Source organism: Rhopalosiphum padi, chromosome 2, assembly GCF_020882245.1.
Source record: "Rhopalosiphum padi isolate XX-2018 chromosome 2, ASM2088224v1, whole genome shotgun sequence".
Lineage (NCBI taxonomy): Eukaryota > Metazoa > Arthropoda > Insecta > Hemiptera > Aphididae > Rhopalosiphum > Rhopalosiphum padi.
The window spans coordinates 69150484-69169762 of NC_083598.1; the positions used below are offsets into that span (position 1 = coordinate 69150484).

The 19279-nt window shown below is 27.5% G+C and overlaps 2 protein-coding genes across 3 annotated transcripts in view; both read left to right on the forward strand.

Moving 5' to 3' along the window:
- The window catches only part of LOC132921590 (FERM, ARHGEF and pleckstrin domain-containing protein 2-like), a 33024-nt gene extending 13870 nt beyond the window's left edge, over nucleotides 1-19154 (forward strand). Inside the window, exons 2-23 of one of the 2 annotated variants that reach the window (XM_060984693.1) lie at nucleotides 1964-2324; nucleotides 2390-2491; nucleotides 2566-2788; nucleotides 2858-2981; nucleotides 3040-3127; nucleotides 3189-3344; nucleotides 3435-3595; nucleotides 3659-3733; nucleotides 4645-4733; nucleotides 5557-5733; nucleotides 11804-11957; nucleotides 12025-12115; nucleotides 12263-12349; nucleotides 12422-12613; nucleotides 12692-12878; nucleotides 12933-13042; nucleotides 13105-13248; nucleotides 14999-15138; nucleotides 15298-15434; nucleotides 16270-16436; nucleotides 16622-16881; nucleotides 18526-19154. In XM_060984693.1, coding sequence (XP_060840676.1) covers nucleotides 2130-2324; nucleotides 2390-2491; nucleotides 2566-2788; nucleotides 2858-2981; nucleotides 3040-3127; nucleotides 3189-3344; nucleotides 3435-3595; nucleotides 3659-3733; nucleotides 4645-4733; nucleotides 5557-5733; nucleotides 11804-11957; nucleotides 12025-12115; nucleotides 12263-12349; nucleotides 12422-12613; nucleotides 12692-12878; nucleotides 12933-13042; nucleotides 13105-13248; nucleotides 14999-15138; nucleotides 15298-15434; nucleotides 16270-16436; nucleotides 16622-16881; nucleotides 18526-18622 — 3156 coding nt within the window. In that variant the 5' untranslated portion in view covers nucleotides 1964-2129 and the 3' untranslated portion in view covers nucleotides 18623-19154. Of the gene's footprint in view, nucleotides 1-1963; nucleotides 2325-2389; nucleotides 2492-2565; nucleotides 2789-2857; nucleotides 2982-3039; nucleotides 3128-3188; nucleotides 3345-3434; nucleotides 3596-3658; nucleotides 3734-4644; nucleotides 4734-5556; nucleotides 5734-11803; nucleotides 11958-12024; nucleotides 12116-12262; nucleotides 12350-12421; nucleotides 12614-12691; nucleotides 12879-12932; nucleotides 13043-13104; nucleotides 13249-14998; nucleotides 15139-15297; nucleotides 15435-16269; nucleotides 16437-16621; nucleotides 16882-18525 lie in introns of those variants that run through there. The other variant, XR_009660913.1, reaches the window with a different exon arrangement.
- LOC132921589 (uncharacterized) lies at nucleotides 5740-11832 on the forward strand. Its single transcript, XM_060984692.1, has one exon. The coding sequence runs from the start codon at nucleotides 5766-5768 to the stop codon at nucleotides 9630-9632; it is 3867 nt and encodes a 1288-aa protein (XP_060840675.1). The 5' UTR covers nucleotides 5740-5765; the 3' UTR covers nucleotides 9633-11832.
- Nucleotides 19155-19279: the final 125 nt, after the last annotated feature.

The following is a 19279-nucleotide window of genomic DNA, read 5'->3' on the forward strand; positions in this document are numbered from 1 at the left end:
AAGCAGATTAAAGTTTATTAATGATGAAGATAGATCTAATGGTGAATTTTATTTATAAACCTTATCTTAAATAATACGACATTTCGTTTTTAGTATTTTACGTAATTTTTAATTACTGTTACATATATGATACATACATTAGATAATCCTTTATCAGCATGTTATTCTGTAGAAAATAAATTTACTTTTCTTAAGACCAACACAAGGTTATTATAATATATTAGTGTTTATAATAGTAACTTAAAACTTTAAATTATACTTCTCGATGTAGCCATGAAGCCATGAAAGCATGTACAGTTGAGTTTATTTTTATATTTTAAATTTACATAGGTACTCGTATATTAAATACAATATGTATGCACTATTTGAAATCTAAATTCGTAATAACTTATATTTTATATTTAAGAATGTATTTTATGAAGAATAATTTTAATAACATCTTTTTTAGTATATGTATAATAAAGGAAGTAATATGTAATGGACAATGGGTCCATGTGAATAAATAGTAAAATAACAAAATAAGTGACTGAGTCGCTGGGCATTTAATTGTATGTTCAATTGTTCACTCGTTTCTTTACTAACCTAACCTACATAATATGTGATGTATGTAGGTATTATTCCATGTGTACATATTAAAATAAATCTAACTGTTGGATTATTTATGTCTTATGCATCATCAGCAACATTTTGAATCCCGTCGTTGTAAAACAATCAACCATGGATACAATCATTTTTTGTTTTTTTAGCGTCATGAAAATTATTTAGTAATTTATAAAAAATAAATACTATTCAAATATTTAGTAGTCAAACTAATAAAATACGATAAGATATAAGAATAATGTCTTTGTTTCTTTAAGATTTTCGTGAGGTTGCCATTTAAAAGGCCTTGTACGTAAGTAGTATGTATTAATTCGATATGTACATTTTAGATTCTAAGCAGAGCGATGTATCGAATGTATTGATTGCATATGTTTTTCTTTTTGTGTGTGTGTGTGTACGTGTACACTGTACAATATAAGTAGTCGATAAATTGATTTTCAAGAATGGGGATGGCTTCTGGTAGCAAATTGGATTTAGTTTGTACTTTAGAGAGGTTAAAATAAAAAGCACTGGGAATTTTTAATTTTGTCAACTTTTTGTATCTACTAAAGGTAAAATAAATGATTTTAATAGTTGTATTAAAAAATATATCACGAATCACGATTAATATATTTAGTGATATAGCAGGCTGACTGACCGTTTTAGCTTAGAATCGTTTTTCGTATACAATGATATATCATTGAATTCAAATTTAATAACGTACCCTTAATAGTGACCCACTCGACGCCTAATGTATAGTAGAGTGGTACTCGCTTATCCACCATTTTTTAGTTATGATCTTCATGTACATAAAATAAATAAAGTTAAAAAAATGTAATCAACGAATTGTATATAGTTTAATTAAATATATTTAAATTATTAATCATATAATCGTCTTCTGGTAGTCATTCGAAGATAATTGATGCAAAACGATTTTTCTTTTACATACATATATTATATACATTTATGTTTATTTATGAAATTAAATTGAAGACACATTAATTTAAACAATTTAGCATCGCTATGCAGACCATTGAACGGCGAAGTACGGCTTTGTATGCAAGAGACCTTTTCTATTTAATATGTTCAACTGAATTAGGTGGCGTCTAATCATTTAAGGTCACAACACTTCGTCATACACCCGTGTATCCGCAGTCGTTTTTATTTGTGCCGTCTAAAATAAATAGAATTACTACAAGAATCATTTGCCACTACTATCCCCTCGCTTATTTTAAAAGATTAAAAATAGATCTATAAAAACTATGATTGCTTCCCTTCCAATGAGGTATGGGGTTTTATATCCGTTTGGCATTACTAAAAATACTAAGCTTTATTTTATGTTATAATATAAGTTTAGATTTTAATCTAATGTTTTTGATTTCAGATGGAATATCATTGGTGCTACCGCGGTAGAACAGATTCTATCAATCACGCAGAACCAATCAATGTTGTTGATAGGAAAACATGATTTGAATCACTTTAATGTTTTATGTTTCGTGAATTTTTTGGTTTTTGTTACTTTTAAATTAGTTTTAAAATAAGTATAGAAAATGTCTCCAGTGGAAAAAGACCAATCGCTTACTCCAAGCTCTCTGGGAAGTTCTCTGAACAAAATACCCCATTCACAATCGACTCCTGGTGTGGCTGGTTCTAAAACACCTCCAACGACACCCAGAAGAGGAGGAAAAATGCTCAATGTTCGTGTCCAAATGTTGGACGATTCAGTTACACTCTTTCAAGTGCAGGTTTGACATTAATCTTGGTATATTTTTTATGGAAAGTGTAATTATTATATAATATTATTTTACAGACTAAAGCTGATGGGTCTGTGTTATTCGAACAAGTATGTAAACAACTAAACTTGTTGGAAGCTGATTATTTTGGCCTTGAATATCAAGAAGGTTCTACAAAAGTAAGTTTACTAAAAATAAATTTTTCTTTCTTTTACGTGATCTCTGTTTAATATTTTTTTATTGTATTTTTCAGCATTGGTTAGACCTAGAAAAGCCATTAAACAAACAAATAGGACTGTCGCTTGTAGAACCATTAATGAGGTTTTGTGTTAAGTTTTACACACCTGATCCTGCTCAATTGGAAGAGGAATACACCAGGTATCTGTTTTGTTTACAAGTTAAACGAGATTTATCACATGGGCACATGCAATGTAATGATAATACTGCTGCTTTAATGGCCTCTTATATTGTACAAGGTAAAACTATAATAATAGTTACCATTTTTTTTTTATAATTTGCAACTAATTGTACATAAAATATTTTAGCTGAATGTGGTGATTATTCTGCGGATGATTATCCAGATCACACATATTTATCCTCACATAAATTTGTCCCTCACCAAGACAGAGAAATGGAAATAAGAATAATGGAGAGTCATAAAAGACATATGTAAGTCCTTTTTTAACATATTTGTTGATTAAATAATATTTTTTAACTTATTTTATAGAGGACAATCACCAGCAGAAGCAGATTTAAATTTATTAGAGACTGCACGCCGGTGTGAATTGTATGGGATCAAAATGCATTCAGCAAAGGTAAATAGTAAATTGTTGGATTTTTATAAAATATTTTAACATACAAAAACTTGTTTTTAAGGACCCTGAAGGTGTTCCTTTAAATCTTTCGGTTGCACATTTGGGTGTATTGGTTTTTCAAAATTTTACAAAAATCAATACATTTTCTTGGGCCAAAATCAGAAAATTGAGCTTTAAACGTAAAAAATTCCTCATAAAACTACATCCCGAAGGATATGTAAGTTATTTTTATATTTATTATTGATAAATAAATAAAGTAGTCAATATTGTAACATTTTAATAATAACACATTTTTTAATGTTAACAGGGTTATTTTAAAGATATTGTGGAATTCATTTTTGAAACTCGTAATGATTGTAAAAGTTTTTGGAAAAAATGTGTAGAAAATCATGGTTTTTTTAGATGTTTCACTGTAAAACGTTTACCACGTCAGCGAACTAAAGTTCTAAGTCGGGGATCATCATTCAGGTTCAATCTAATAATATTTGTGTGTTTTATGTATAAATTTAAAAACCATATTTTAAATTATAGATATAGCGGTAAAACTCAAAAACAAATGGTGGAATTTGTTAGGGAAAACTTTGTTAAACGTCAAACATTCCAAAGGTAAGTCTATATATAAGTCATAACTCATAAATGACAAATAATAAAAATCAACTTTAATGATATTATTCTTATGAACAATAAGTATTAATTTTTTTTTTTTTTTTAGTAGTAAATACACACAACCATAAGAATAGCTTGGTTGTAATTCTTAGCATGCAAAAATTATAGAAGAGAATGATTTTTTGTTTATTTTTCTCACATCTTTGTCAATGAAAGTGGCTCCAAATTAAAAACACATCAGAAACTAAAATATCAAATAAAGATATTTTGTAGTTGTTAATTTTATAACACGATATGGGACTTGATATTTTAATTTGAGCTTATTAGTTGTTTTATATATGTATAATATAATTTTTAGTTTAGTAAAGTAAATATTCACATTTATAAATAATTATATTTCAATCACAAATTCATACATAAAATTGTATTGTGTTCTTGATAGTATAAATTATAACATAATAAAAAATATATCAAACGTTAGAACTAAATGTTACATTTACATATTTGGTCTAAAATATTGCAGTTTAATATAAAATTAACATGGTATTAGGTTTTTTTCTTTATGGCAATGTATTATTTTTAATTAATAAAAACTCAGATGAGTGCAATTCCATAGTTCTTTAATATTGTTTATTTTACAGTAGTTTTTTTTTTTTATTATTTAAAATTGATAACTTGTTGACCGAAAATAAGATGTATAAAAAAGAGTCTGCTATAAATATAAAATGTTTTTCAAATGCATGTTTTTATTATATATTAATAGTTACTTTTTTAAAAATAAAAATTAATTAATTAAAAACAACATCAAATAGTAAGTTTCTGATGGTGTGTTAAAATAATTTAATGGGTTACTTTCATTGGAAAAAAAATAGTGTTTCTCTTTACACCGTTTGCCCTGTTTCTGCCAACAGGTCTCAATCATTTCGGCATACCGGATTGTCGCATTCTACTATATCCAATGTTGGTTCCAGTATTTCAGCACATCCTTTATTGCCCCTTGGTATGTTTTTGCGATTTAATTTTTATCATAATTTATTTTAACTTAAGTTTATAATTCTTATGTTATTGGAGCCACTTCATAATAATAATTTTATAATTTGTATAGCCAATATTAGTTAAATATTAATAAAAATTTTATTTTTATTTGTTTACATTTTTATAAGTTTAGAAAATATTGATTATATCTACTATAAATATTAAGTCTATTTGCAAATTGTATACTACACTTTTTACATTTATTTGTATTTTCATTATTACATTTTAAACATATATTTTGATTTAATATGAAGGAGGCTATTAATAGTAGGTTTAGATTTATTAAAAGAATTACATTTTATATATAATAAGTTTATCATTAAGTTCATATATCTTGATTGATCAAATAATCTGTTTTATTATTTTGGAATATCAACATAAAACTACATCCATATATTGTTTGATACTGCTGTGTTTCATTTAATATTTTATTGCTTTAATTAATTTAGTATTTTTTTCTAAGTTTTTTTTTTATTTTAAAATTTTCATTGCTTTGTATAATTTATATGTAATAATGGTATTTATACATTCATATATATGTATATAAATTATTTGAACACTTTTCTTGACTACTAGCTATTGTCTGCTAGATCTAAGCATGATTTCCATAAACTATAGCATGCATTTTGATTTTATTTTATTTTTCTAAAGAAATATCTGATAACCAAAAATATAAATAAAAATATTTTAATTGCTAACTTTAACATATATTATTAAAATATTTTACAACCCACTCTTAATTTTTTCTAAACTCTTATTAATTCTTTATGTAACTTTTTTATTTTTAGCAAATTCGGAAGCCACGAGCCTAGCGGGTTCTCTGAGTCCGAACGCAGTCCATCGCCAGGTGGTGCCTGGAGAGGTGTCGACTGCTCAAGTTGTACATCCGACGACAGTGATGACGACAACTTCGGACATAACTTCCATCACTTCGTCCCAGCACTCGTACAGCGTCAACGATCCAGGTCAGAAACATTCCGCCGTAAACAACATTATTATGTACCCAAACGTCATTTGCACTAGACCTTGTACACGTACAAATATTATCAGGTCAAATTATTATGAAGATGATTATGATACTGATAAATCATATGCGTCTTCTAAATATTCTGAAACTTTTTATAAAGATATTAAATGTCAATCTAGTCAGACTGATTTAATACTTATTGACAAATCTACCCCTTCCATTTATAGTTGGCAACGTAGCTCTAGCTGCAAAGAGTTTAATTCATCTAGGTCTTGTTCCGGAGAAACTCCTCCAATTGAAAATGAAGAAGTAAATTCTTCATTTGATAGAAATAGTTTGGTAGATCATCCTATAACAAAAATTTTCTCAAGTAGTTATCCGGGCACAACTTCTAGTTTATCAACTGAAAGTGGTAGTGATCGTAAACTTGAAATTACTGGCAATATTAGAATACTGCCAGATACAGATGATATGTACCAAGATGACATTAGTCAAGATTCATATGAATTATTAGAAAAAGAAGTATTTAATAATACTATTAGTGATGATGAAGATGAAATATTTTATGTTGAAAATGATAATAAAGAAAATACTTTAGAAATTGAAAAACGATTTGGTTATTTAGAGCCCAAATATAGAGATATAGAGTTCAATAAGTTTAATGAAATTTGTAAAAAAGAATTAGCTTCTCGAAGTAAAGAACAAATTTTTACTAATAATACAATTCGATTCAATGCATTTGAAAATAAAGGTGAAACTGGTCATGTTCCTGTGGAACGAACAAAAAGTGATTCATATATGAGTGCCCCTAAACATAAATCTCATAGACTACTACATCAAAAATCTATAGACTTAACACCCCTTGATAATTTTGAGCCAAATATTGTTAAACTAGATTTGGATATACCCTATATATTACATAAACGACACACAATTGAGGGTTCACCTAATGAAGAGAGTACAGTTAAATGGTCAACAATTAAGTGTGGTTCAGATCATTATTCTCAAGATTCTGGCTTATCATTATCAACGCAGTCCACTGGTAATGTAAGTGTTGAAGATGACAGTCCTGTTGATTTAGATGCGCTTTTATTAAATAAATATCACGATGATGTAGTAACTACATCTAAAAGTTCAGAGCTTATTCAAATGGCTTATAAATCAACTTCATTTAATGAATCTGAAATTGAACCATCTTCTACTGACAAAAACAACAAACTAAAGTCTTGTCATAGTGCTGACAGTGTACCTGTAAATAAAGGCAAGAAAATTTGTTACCAACCTCGTAGTGCAGATAATGGATTAAAAAAAGAAGTGGAAGTTATAAAAATTGACCCCGATGAAGTAGAGCCTAAACCTGAAGAAATAATAATTGTGGAATATAGAGGAGGAAAAGGTAAAAAAATAAGAAGGGACTCATTGGGTGGTAAAGATAACAAGAATTTAGGATCAGCTTCTACATCCATTGCTTCAAGTTCACCTGGAATATCTCCAGAAAGACGCATTTCAAATAGCCCCAAAAAAGATAAAATGTTCAAGTCTTCCGTTGTTAAAATCAAAATTGCTTCTGCTTTAACTTCAAATTCTATTCATGTGGTTCCAAACGTTGTGATAAGCGATGATGATAATAATGGAACAAAAAACAATAAATTAATGGAGTACAACGCTCTTCCTGATATTGTGTCTAATTCTGTAAAGAACTCCCATTCAAAAGTAGCTATACATAGCGAAACACGAAAAGTTGATAGTAGCTGTGTAAGAAAAGACGAAGAACAAGTTGTTCCTGATGGTAATAGTTCTAATGAAATAAAATTAAAATTGAAAAATGCGCTATCTAGTATGATGGTTTCACAACAAACAAAAGTGGTACAATCAAAAGATTCTGAATCTAAGGCTGTTAAAATGAATAAATTCCAATCTTTAGCAACAAAAATAGCTGATTCTGGTGGATTAACTACTTTAAAAAAAGATAAGTTACCTTCCGAATTATTGGGGAAAATATTACCTGATAAAATATCTCAGAATCGAGAAAAATCCCCTATACTTTTTGCTAGGTTAGGTTTATCTGAAGGTTCAGCATTTCCAAACGTATCTGGCCAAAACCAGTCACAAAGGCGAGCAATATCTTTGGATTCACCAGTTGTTTCTCTGCATCAGCTTCCTTTAGTTACGTCATTTTCTAGTAAAGATGATACAGTTGATAATGAAGATGAGGTAGAGTTGGAAGAAAAACCAATTAAATGGTGGAATATTAAAGTTGATGAGACTGTTGTAGAATGCCTAACATATTTAATTAATACTGTTGTAAAAGAATGTGAAGAACATAATAGTATATCACTGTCACCGAGCATTACACCAGAAAGAAGACGTTCAAGTACTAGACAAGAACGTTTGGACTCATTAAAAAAATTAAAAAATTTTGAAATTGAAGTTTGGGATTCAGAAGAATTAAATGTGGCATCAGCTATTGATTATGAACATAAGGATTTTGAAGATGAAACATTTATTGTATCTGATAACAATTTTGCTCCTAATACAGATCTAATAACCCAAAATAATAAACCTAATAATAAATGTTCTACTGATGATGATTGGGTGTCTGTCGATGATTCTGGAAGCAGTGAGGAAATACCGTTTAAAGAACTTGATTCACAAAGTTCAGATGAAACAAAACGTACAACTCAAAAAACAGGTCACAGTGTTTCAGAAATTATTGAGGATACAGTAATTGAAGCAGATAATTTCACAGTAGATAAAAATGAACAAAGTGAAAAAGAGCCTGATCCTAATTCAGATGTATTTATAGAAGAAATTGATCATGCTGAATTGATTAATAAATTAGGCTGCATTGAAATACCGCCAAAGTTAGAACCCAAACGACTTCATAAGCTTTCATTAGAAAGTTCTGGTAGTTCAAGTCTTGATGATCCACCTCATATGGATGATTTGAGCGGAAACATTGCTGATGAAGAAGACGTTACATCTAGTCCTTTACCACCAACTCCAGATGTTACTTATTCTGGTATGTATCTCATAGGGTATGGTATATATGGTATGTCACGAACATTGTCAAGAATAAGCGAACAAAGTACATCAGAGAAATCTGAAATTGATGATGAGTTATCAACAAAATATTCTACTCAATCAGCATCATTAGATGATTCAATACTGTCTAGTGATTGTCAGCCAAGTTTATGTTCTGATGCACTGGATAGTTTACCAGATTTGCCACCATTACCAGAAGAGTATGCATTTGATATTCCTCCACCAGTCGAACAATGGCCTTCTCCTAAAAGTGAAGACCTTACACCTGTGGAACAAAAACATTTTGATGATGATGAAGATGCTAAAACGATTCATAATGAAGATTTTATAGAAGAAGAAACAGAAGAACCGCGTCGAGTACCATCTACTAATAAACCTAGACTATCATTTGGTGACGACACTTCAGCTGGTGTGTCTACATCAGAGTTTTCAAGTAATGCTACAATACTTCATCATTATGATAGTGTTTGTCCACCTCCAGAATTTCTGAACAAAGATTCTGATGAATATGACTCACCATTTACTGAATCTGATGAATCAAAATTCTACCGGCCACCACCACACATGTTTGAACTACCCAAGACCAGTATGAAAACTAGAAAGAGTCGTATGGCACATGGTCCAGCGTCATTGGATGCACCAGGACCTAAACCAAAAACATTAGCTACTAGAGCTCGTTGCCATTCATATTTCTCATTGACTCGCAGTCCTCCTAGCGATGCATCATCATCTTCACTTGAGGCTCAAGAACCACCTAATGTGCCAAATACAATACCTAGGGCTTCCAAAAGAAGACGATATACACATACTTTAAAGAGAAAACCTAAAGTGATACAAATTACAAAAGTATAGATTGACTTTTCTAATATATGTCAATGTTAGTTATAAATATCCAAACTTCTATTAAATTACAACAAAATTAATTTGAACCAATTTTTTAATTAATGGCATATAGGGTGTAGAATAACAAATATTGTGTTTAAGAAAGTTAATTACAACAAAGACGTTTCTAAATCATTGTCTTAGTATTTTACATGGTATATTAGTAATTTTTCTTTAACATTTATGTTTTTATAGATACATATATATATATATATATATATTTTCTTTTGTGGTTGTGATAATAATCTTATAAAAATGTTGTCTTTGGGTTTTGTTTTGTTTTATTTTATAATATTAAATAATAGTTTTGTTCTGTTGAATTGTTGTTATTAATTCTAAGTGAGCAACATAATATTATATCTTAAAACAATTAGGTATATAATATATTTATGAAGACATTTTTGTAAATTGTAAACAATAGTAAACTGTATTTGGTTGAGTGGAAAAAAACAAATAATGAATGTCATCATATTTAATTTTAATGGGTGGCTAATTTGAGCAAACTGTATTTTGGTAATAAATATTAGTTTAAAGTACTTAAAACATACTTTAAAGAATCTATTTAATATTCTATTGGAAATTTAAATTTTATTTGGTGCTCAAATATGTTGTATTTGAAATAATAATTTAAGTTATTTATTTAATCATTAAGTTGACCTCTTATATTCATATAAATGTTTCATCTTGATTGAGTATAATGTAAAATTTAACACTGAAAAAATGAAAACTGAATGTGTCACCTTATCAGTAATCATACATCATTATTTTGTTAACCATTTGTTTGACCATTATATTTCAAATGATAACACATCAAAAATACAAATATTTATAAATAATTATTATATTATAATAGACTGATATTGAATATTATTATGACAAATTACTTATTAGAATTTGTTTTCAATGTATATAATATATAGGAAAGTTAAAAACATTGCAAGATTAATATAATGTCACTATACCAAATTTTAAAAGAGAAATAAATGAATTCAAAATATTTACTCTAACTCTGGGGGTCCTAAATTTGGTCAAAATAATTATAATGCATATTTTTAATTTTTAAATTGCAAATTTAAACACTAATTCTTAAACATTATATCAAATAAAAAACGGTCTTCCTTTAGTATACAATATTTATTAAACATAGTTTCATTAAAGAAAAAAATTAATTTGCTTTCAAAAATTAGTCTTCAGTATTCAGTATTCATTAATTCTCTTTTATTCTGTTGACTATACATTTGCTGTTATATATCATTATCTATATTATTTGTAGTTATTTCATTTTGTTTAATTACAACTGACTAATAATTGTTAAAAGATTCTATGTTCTGTTGTGGTTGTTTTGTTTTGTTTTTCTATTCCTTGTTTCATTTTTATACACAATTTTACTTATATAATATATATTGCTAGATTTCAAGAACATTTTCATATTACGTAAAATTTTACGTCATCAATGTGAAACTGAATTTCAATAATTTATACCTTGTTATTTTTTTTTAAATTAATCAATTAGGTATTTAGATATATTTTTTTTTGTAAATTTTTTATAAGTAATTTATTATACTTATTATACTTAGGTACTATTTTACTATGTAAATAAATGACTAAAAAATATAATAAATTAATAAAAGTCAATAAACTAAAACAAAAAACAAAATATGATTTAATAATTTCCATATTATACATATTTTTTTACTGAATGTCACTTTAAATCATTCGTGTTATGCATATCTGGTTTTACCCAATGGAGTTAAAGTGAGTTTTGAATACATATAAAATAAATAGTTGTACATTTTTTATGTTGAATCCTATTTATATACCTATCAACATTCATATATCATACAGTTGCTTCTCATTTATTTTTTTTAATTTTTTTTTGTTTGTCATATATTATATTATTATTTTGCAACACACAAATAAATATACATTTAAGTATATGTTTGTACTTTGATTAAATTATCATTATCACATGTTTTTATTTGCTGTCACAAACCTATCCCTATTTTAATTTTATTAAATTGCACACATACATGGTTATAAAATCATTATTTATATTTTTTTTGTTTCTACACTTGTGAATTGTACATTGCATGATTTATTTTGTATAAAATATTTTTATTAACAAAGTTTTTCAATTTAAGGTGACACTCCTGAAGAAGTAGATTCACCATTTAAGAAAATTAACGGATCAGCATTGTGTTTGTCTTCCATGTCTGTTAAGGAAAATGGTGTAATGGCAATAACATCATCTACCCCTAAAAGCAATGTAACTAATGGATCATTAGGAAATATAAGGTAACATAATATGCAGACTTATTTTTTTTACTATATAAATAAATTTTAATACCCTTCTTTTTTTCAGCAATGATCATTATAACAACGTTAGCACAATAAATACTACTAAGGATAAAACTTTATTGAAAAATATTGAGACTACTGATACAAAACGAAAAGTATGTGTTATTATAAATTAGTAATTACCTTTTAAACTCTACACATTAATACAATATAAATATTAAATATAAAGTAAATTTGTATTGTTTAATGTACTTATTTTATTTTTTCTTAATTTATAAAATTTAAATGTATTTTAACTTTAGAGGCCAACTGATAGAGCATATTTTATTACTAAAGAATTATTGATGACAGAGCGAACCTACAGAAAAGACTTAGAAGTTATTAACTTTGTAAGCAAAATTAATACTTATGATATTAAGTAAAATATTTTTATAATTGGATTATTCATATTTAATTATTAGTGGTTGCGTGATGTAATGAGTAAAGAAGATGATGAAATGGGACAGATAGAATCTGTAAACATGCTTTTAAATTTAATTGATCCAATTTATGATGCTCATTCTGTATTTTTGAAAGATGTGGAAATGCGATTAAATAATTGGGACCCTCCTAGTATAGCCGATGTTCTATTACGCCATTTTAATAATTTAGAAGTATGTATAATAATAATTAATGAATGCAGTTTTACTTATTACAATAAAATTAATATATTTTTATTTTATTATTTTTAGTTGTATGATAATTATTTAGATGAACACTTAAATGTCTTAGAAAAAATTGATCATGCATATCGTACTAACAAAAAATTTGAAGCACTTTATAAAGATTTTGAAGTAGAAAAGGTGTGCTACTTGCCATTGTCTTCATTTATATTAAAACCACTTCAAAGATTACTTCATTATTCTCATTTATTAGAAAGTATGTAATTTCAAAAACATTTTATTTATTATTGACTAACATCCATGTTTTTAGAGTTAATAAGACACTATGGTCCTTCACATATTGATTACAATAACTGTTTGGAATCAAGAGCAAAACTATTGAAAGTAACAAAGAGATTACCAAGTGCACTTCGCAGATCGGTAATTACATATTTTATTATGTTTTTGACTTTTTATAATTTGTTTTATTTTTGTTGTTGTAGGAGAACTTTGTGCAGCTCTGTGAGTTGGAGAGAGATATGGTTGGCATTGACACTCTTCATGTTGCTGGCCGAGAGTTTGTACGGCAAGGTTGTCTTACCAAATTTTCACAGAGAAAAGGTTACCAACAGCGCATGTTTTTTCTGGCAAGTTGAAGCATGTTTTAATATTATCTTATTTGTTTAGCAGCCTTATCTGTGCGGCACGCTATCTATACATAATATTCAAATTATGGAGGGCCAGCAATTTTAAAACAAAATTAATGTATACTGTAATGTTGTTTCAACAATATAATATTCATATAATTTTAAATTAATTTCCATTGTTTAAATTTAAATTTTAAAACCCCGTGTTTCCATAAAAAGTCTAGAAAGAAAAGTAAAAGTTACAAACCATGTAATTTTATAAATAAAACTTAATTTGTGTTGTTAACATTATAAAATCTATGAAGAAGTTTTATTGGGTGTTAACTATCATAATTAAAGTATCAGTAATTATAGAATATTCTAAGAATAAACAGTTTTAATATTACTTTTTTATGTGTGCTGGATTGGAAATTGTAATGTATTTATATGCTTGAAAATGCTAAAAATTATAAATATGAAATATTTATTTTTATTATCTTTCTTGCAAAAATGTTGAATTAAAATTATCTTAAGAGGAGAACATTATATCTACACATGTTGTCTCCGTTTTAACGCATACCATACCAAAATATACATTCGGCTATTTCAATTTTGTTGTGTTTTTAGCTTAAATATTAAAGTGAAATGACCATTATTTAATTTAAAGTTAAGAACATCATCTGTGTTCTCAGGTTGGCATTTTAGGATATTTTAATTTTTAAGTGAACTATGGGCATTTTTAAATATTTATAATTTGCTTAAAAATTAAAATACTGTAAAAAACCGAAGAGAAAACATTGATAATGTTCTTAACTTTTTGTTGAATTAAGACATCATTTCACTCTAATATTTAAGCAAAACACATAAAATTGGAATTGCTGAATATGTATTTTGGTATGGTATGCATTAGTAAAACAGAAATAACACATGTGGGTACAATGTCCTCTTAATCGCTTTGTTTGTTTGATTAATTATCTGATTTTTTTTTTTTTATTAGTTAATTCTTAGAAATTTTCAATGTTTTTTTTTTACTTGGTACCAGCATTTCATTATTATTATTTTGTTTATATTTAATTTAAATTTAACCTTGCAGAATTTAAAAACACCAAATTTTATTTTAAACACTTAAATTATGTTTGAAACAGTGCTTAATAGTTTAAGATGAGTGAATGATAGAATAACAAATAAACATTAAAATTTAAATATAATATGTATTCCTTTTACAAAGAGATTTTTGCATGCATTCAAATTAAATTTTTCAGCTAACACAATATACATGAGATATTCAATATTATTTAAATTCAAAGCATTATATTTACGTTTTTATTATATAAAATTAGTATATTACTTAAAGAATATATTATAACGGCTTACAAATTTTTACAATGAGTAATAGATTGCTTAACAGGAAAATTTGATGGTTTAAATGTAAAATATTTCAAAAAACGAGTACAAATTAATGAATTGATGAGTATTCCAAGATATAATTTTTTTTTTAATTTGTAAAATACAATTTATTTTTTCCTATTATGTTGAGATAAAAATATTTTTTAATTTTCCACTTATTTAACTAAAGTTTGATTTTTAAAGGTAAATAGAGTACTGTCATATTTCTTAAAAATTGAATGTATCATAACTCATAATGACAACTCCCATTATATTAATTGATGCTGCCGCACAGTCTCAATCAAGCTTTTATTTAACTTATAGCTTTAAAGAAATATGTGTTCAGCTTAACATTAGTGTTGCGCTTTTGTGCATGCCAATATAGATGTCTGATATGTTACTATACACGGCAAGGGTTGGCCACATGTTTCGCGTCCATGGCCAGATACCCCTCAACGACCTCTTTGTTGAAGAACGAACTGACAACCCAACACAATATTCTTTTTCAATCTATTCAAATAACAGGTACGAGGAAATTATTGAGAAAATAAGTTGCCGACTACGTTTTTTTTTTTAATAAAATATATTATACATTGTATACCTGTATATCTGTGATGTGCATTTGGCTTGATTGTAGTCATCGAACATTTGTTTCAATATTAATTAAATATTATTTTTTTCCAGGGTAATCACAATTGCGGCGAACAGTCAGGAGGAAAAAGATAAATGGGTGGAAGATATAGCAGAAAGTGTTCAAGCGTACAAAGGAGAACGGACAAATATTGAGCCACCAAATATTTATTTGAGTTTGAAATCATGCAGTAAGATATTCATACTTCTCATTAACATATTATATTATTATTAATTAGGCTAATTAAAATATTGTGTATTTTGTAAACCTTTGAGTATTTTAAATACAAATTAATTTCAAAATCAATGTATTATAAGTCCTATTATAAGCTTAAACGTCTTTCAGATTATGAGTGGATGAGTTGAGGGAAGAATATGTTGATTTTACAATGATATTTTTCTCTTATTTTGCGCCTGGAGATACTTTTTATAGTTGAAAAATGCTTTGATTTTTAATTTCAAAATCTTTTCTGATAGAGAAGTGATTCTAGTTAGTACTTGTGAGAAAGAGGACGGATCTAAAGTAAATAATGCTTGTTGGTACTTTTCTTAATAATTAAAGAGAAAATAATTAAGGAAAAACAATAATATTACGTAATAGTTCATTTGTATTTTGTACTTGCAACTGTTATCTCATAAAGTTAAATATTTTTAAAACATTCAATTTTTAGCTTAAGCTTGAAAATTTAATACAATGTTCCTCATAAGTAGCTTATATTTGAACAAAACTATATATTTAAATGAAGAATAACTATTTTAGTTATTGTATTTTATATTCACAATGGCATTTTCAAAACATTTAGATTAATTTTAAGTTATTGCTTATCTATACCTAATCACATAGTTCTACAGTAAGTTAGTATTAACTTAAAAAGTTAATAACAATAGTATATATAATATTAATATTATAAATAATAAATGCAATGTTTTTGTCAAAAAATATGATATATATTTGTTGTGTTTTGTATTCACTACCCAGTTACATTATTAACGCATTGTAATTTAAAATTCTGTCATTGTGTTTAGGTTCGTCAGACGATATGATGAGCAACAACGGTGACTGCAACGGCGTGCTGTCCGAAATTAATGGTGGCAAAGCACCGGGCGCCGCGCAAAGAAACAACACGACCGTTCACGTTTGCTGGCATCGGAATACTAGCATCGGCATGGCTGACCATCTCCGGGCCACCGAGGTGAGTTCCTATACTAATATTATTGTTTATAACGTTTAATATATTTTTAATTTGACCTAAACCTTGTTTTATGACCGTTTCGATCATGAAAAAAATTACGCCCTATTTCTAAATGAAAATTTACTAACAACCCTTAAATATTTTAAACTTAAAACCGTCTGACCACCATCGTGCTTGTTTTTTAGAACCAATTAAGCGGTTTTCTATTGCGCAAGTTCAAAAACAGCAACGGTTGGCAAAAGCTGTGGGTTGTGTTCACCAATTTCTGTCTGTTTTTCTACAAGTCGTTTCAAGATGACTTGCCGTTGGCTAGTTTACCTCTGCTCGGTTACAGCGTTTCAAAACCCAACGAGGACGATTCCATCGAAAAAGACTTCGTTTTTAAGTTGCAGTTCAAAAATCATGTCTACTTTTTCAGAGCCGAAAGTGAATACACGTTTGGCAGGTGAGTGAAATATTATTATTATTGGAGTTGAGATTTATTTTTCATTTTCGTCGTCAATATTATTGAGTTAAAATAAATTGATGCATCGATTTTAAAACTTTATTTGTATCTTATATGACATAATAATACACTATATTATATAATGTACACTGTGTGGTGTGTACAGTCAGAGACCAGAGTTAACATTAATATATACTAGGGGTCGCGGTTGTGAACGGGTATTAGAATACATGGGCACACGGAGCCCGGATACCCGGGTAAAAAATATATTAAAGCCCGTGTATTTAATATCCGTGTATAATACCCGTGTATACCCGTGTATTTAATACCCGTGCATATATTGTATATTAATTCAAAATTCAGATATACTTTAATATAAATATTTTTTTTGCTAGCTTTTCCTAACTCTTTATACAAATCTTTATAAGATTAAATAGCACAACAAGTTAATTATATTAATACTCATTTATTATAAGTTATTTTTATAGTTATTAGTTATGCTTAAAAATTAGTATGACGCATTCGTTTATCGTATAATATTATATAGGCATAAACACTAAAAGCTATAAGTATAATAATATATATGAGAGTAATATTAAAACTGGTTTTAAGATTCAAACATAAATATTCGCAAAGTTATCATATTGCCAATTTTATTGCATTACATTTACGTACCTACTACCTATGTATGCTTTTTATCTAAACATTTTTGGTGATTTTAAAATTGCTCGATACGATTTTATTTAAATATATGAGTATTTAAGGACACGGGTATTTAAATACACGGGTATTTTTATAACACGGGCTTTAACCCCGTCATAGGTAAAAACACGGGTATCCGTGTAGTTCATTACACGTGTAATCGCGACAATGATATTATGTACAAAATATATATTTTTAGGAATCGATCGGTGCAATTGACATACAACAATGTATTACATCGGAATATCGACCGGCGTAATTAATGTATTAATGTATACCTTTTCTATCCAATAATTGTTGTTTCTTTGCCTATGATTTTCGGCGCAATTGGTATATGACCCTCCATCAATGCCCAAATGGTACCTATTACAATTATTTTTTTTACGATTATTTTATTATTCGTTTTACGCTGGAATGAATTTAATTTGTTTAAATGTTTTGGGTTAGTTGAATAATTATAATATTATAGTTATGTAAATATGTTCAATTGGATGCAAATGTTAGTGTTGGGTACTGATAATACTTTATCGTAATAATAATTTCCTCGTAAGTTGAGTGATTGACGGCAGTCACTTTTGCGTACATTTAACTGAAAACTTATCATTCGATGATTTATGGTCGTGGTCCATTTGATTGAAAACCGATATGACTGCTTAATGATTTCCGTTATTTAGGTAAAACATTGCGGTTTTCGCCGTAATTGTGTTACGATTACTAAATATAATTGCACGTACGATACCTATACTGTCTAAATCGTTATTATAGATTGACAAATCGGCAAGCAATAACGTTTATTTTTTATGTAGGTGACCTTTCTACGTTTAAAATAACTTGTAGACATAGGTTTAGTGAACAATTTTCTTCGTCGTAATATTGTTTGTTTATGAATATTGAATTATTATCGACTAAAATATTAAAATAACTATTTTTTGTCTGTTTCAGGTGGATGGGCGTGATTAGTAGTGCTACACAACATTCTGGTCGCATGAGATTGTTCAGCCGCAAAGATAGTGAAAATAATTACTCGGACAATATATAGTCAATAACGAATATAATTTTACAATCAAAACGTGTTTATTATCACTATTTTTATTTAGAGAAATATCTAACACGACACGTAATGTTAAGGAATCTTAAGTTATTCATATATTATAATAGTTGTTGTCATTAAATTAAACCAGGATTTTATTCAACTTTTCAACTTTCGTCGTATAACTAATCCATCCTCCCCATTCCCCCCATTATTATAATTATTACTATTATTTTTACTATACTTTTATTTTATTTTCGACTTGTTCAATTGCGCATGATTATAATTATATTTTCACAAATTTAATCATTTTGTACGACAATCATTTTTATTCTGCGCTATTTATTTATTATTGTACTATCCATGTAATATGTTATACGGAGATAATTGAACACCGAATTATTGTTTAAATTATACGAGTTAAAAAAATAAATAATTAACTAAACATAACAATAATGCAGTAATAATAATCATTATTATTATGTGAAAAAATTTGTTCTTTTATACTTGTTGAATAAAATTATTTTTATTACTATTATTATTTACAGTTTATAATTTATTGACTGACGTATAATGTTTATTATATTCACCAATAACTTCCTTTTAAATTTCAACAATACTGTTATCAAATATTTGATATTGTAATTGTTACAATGTTACAATGTA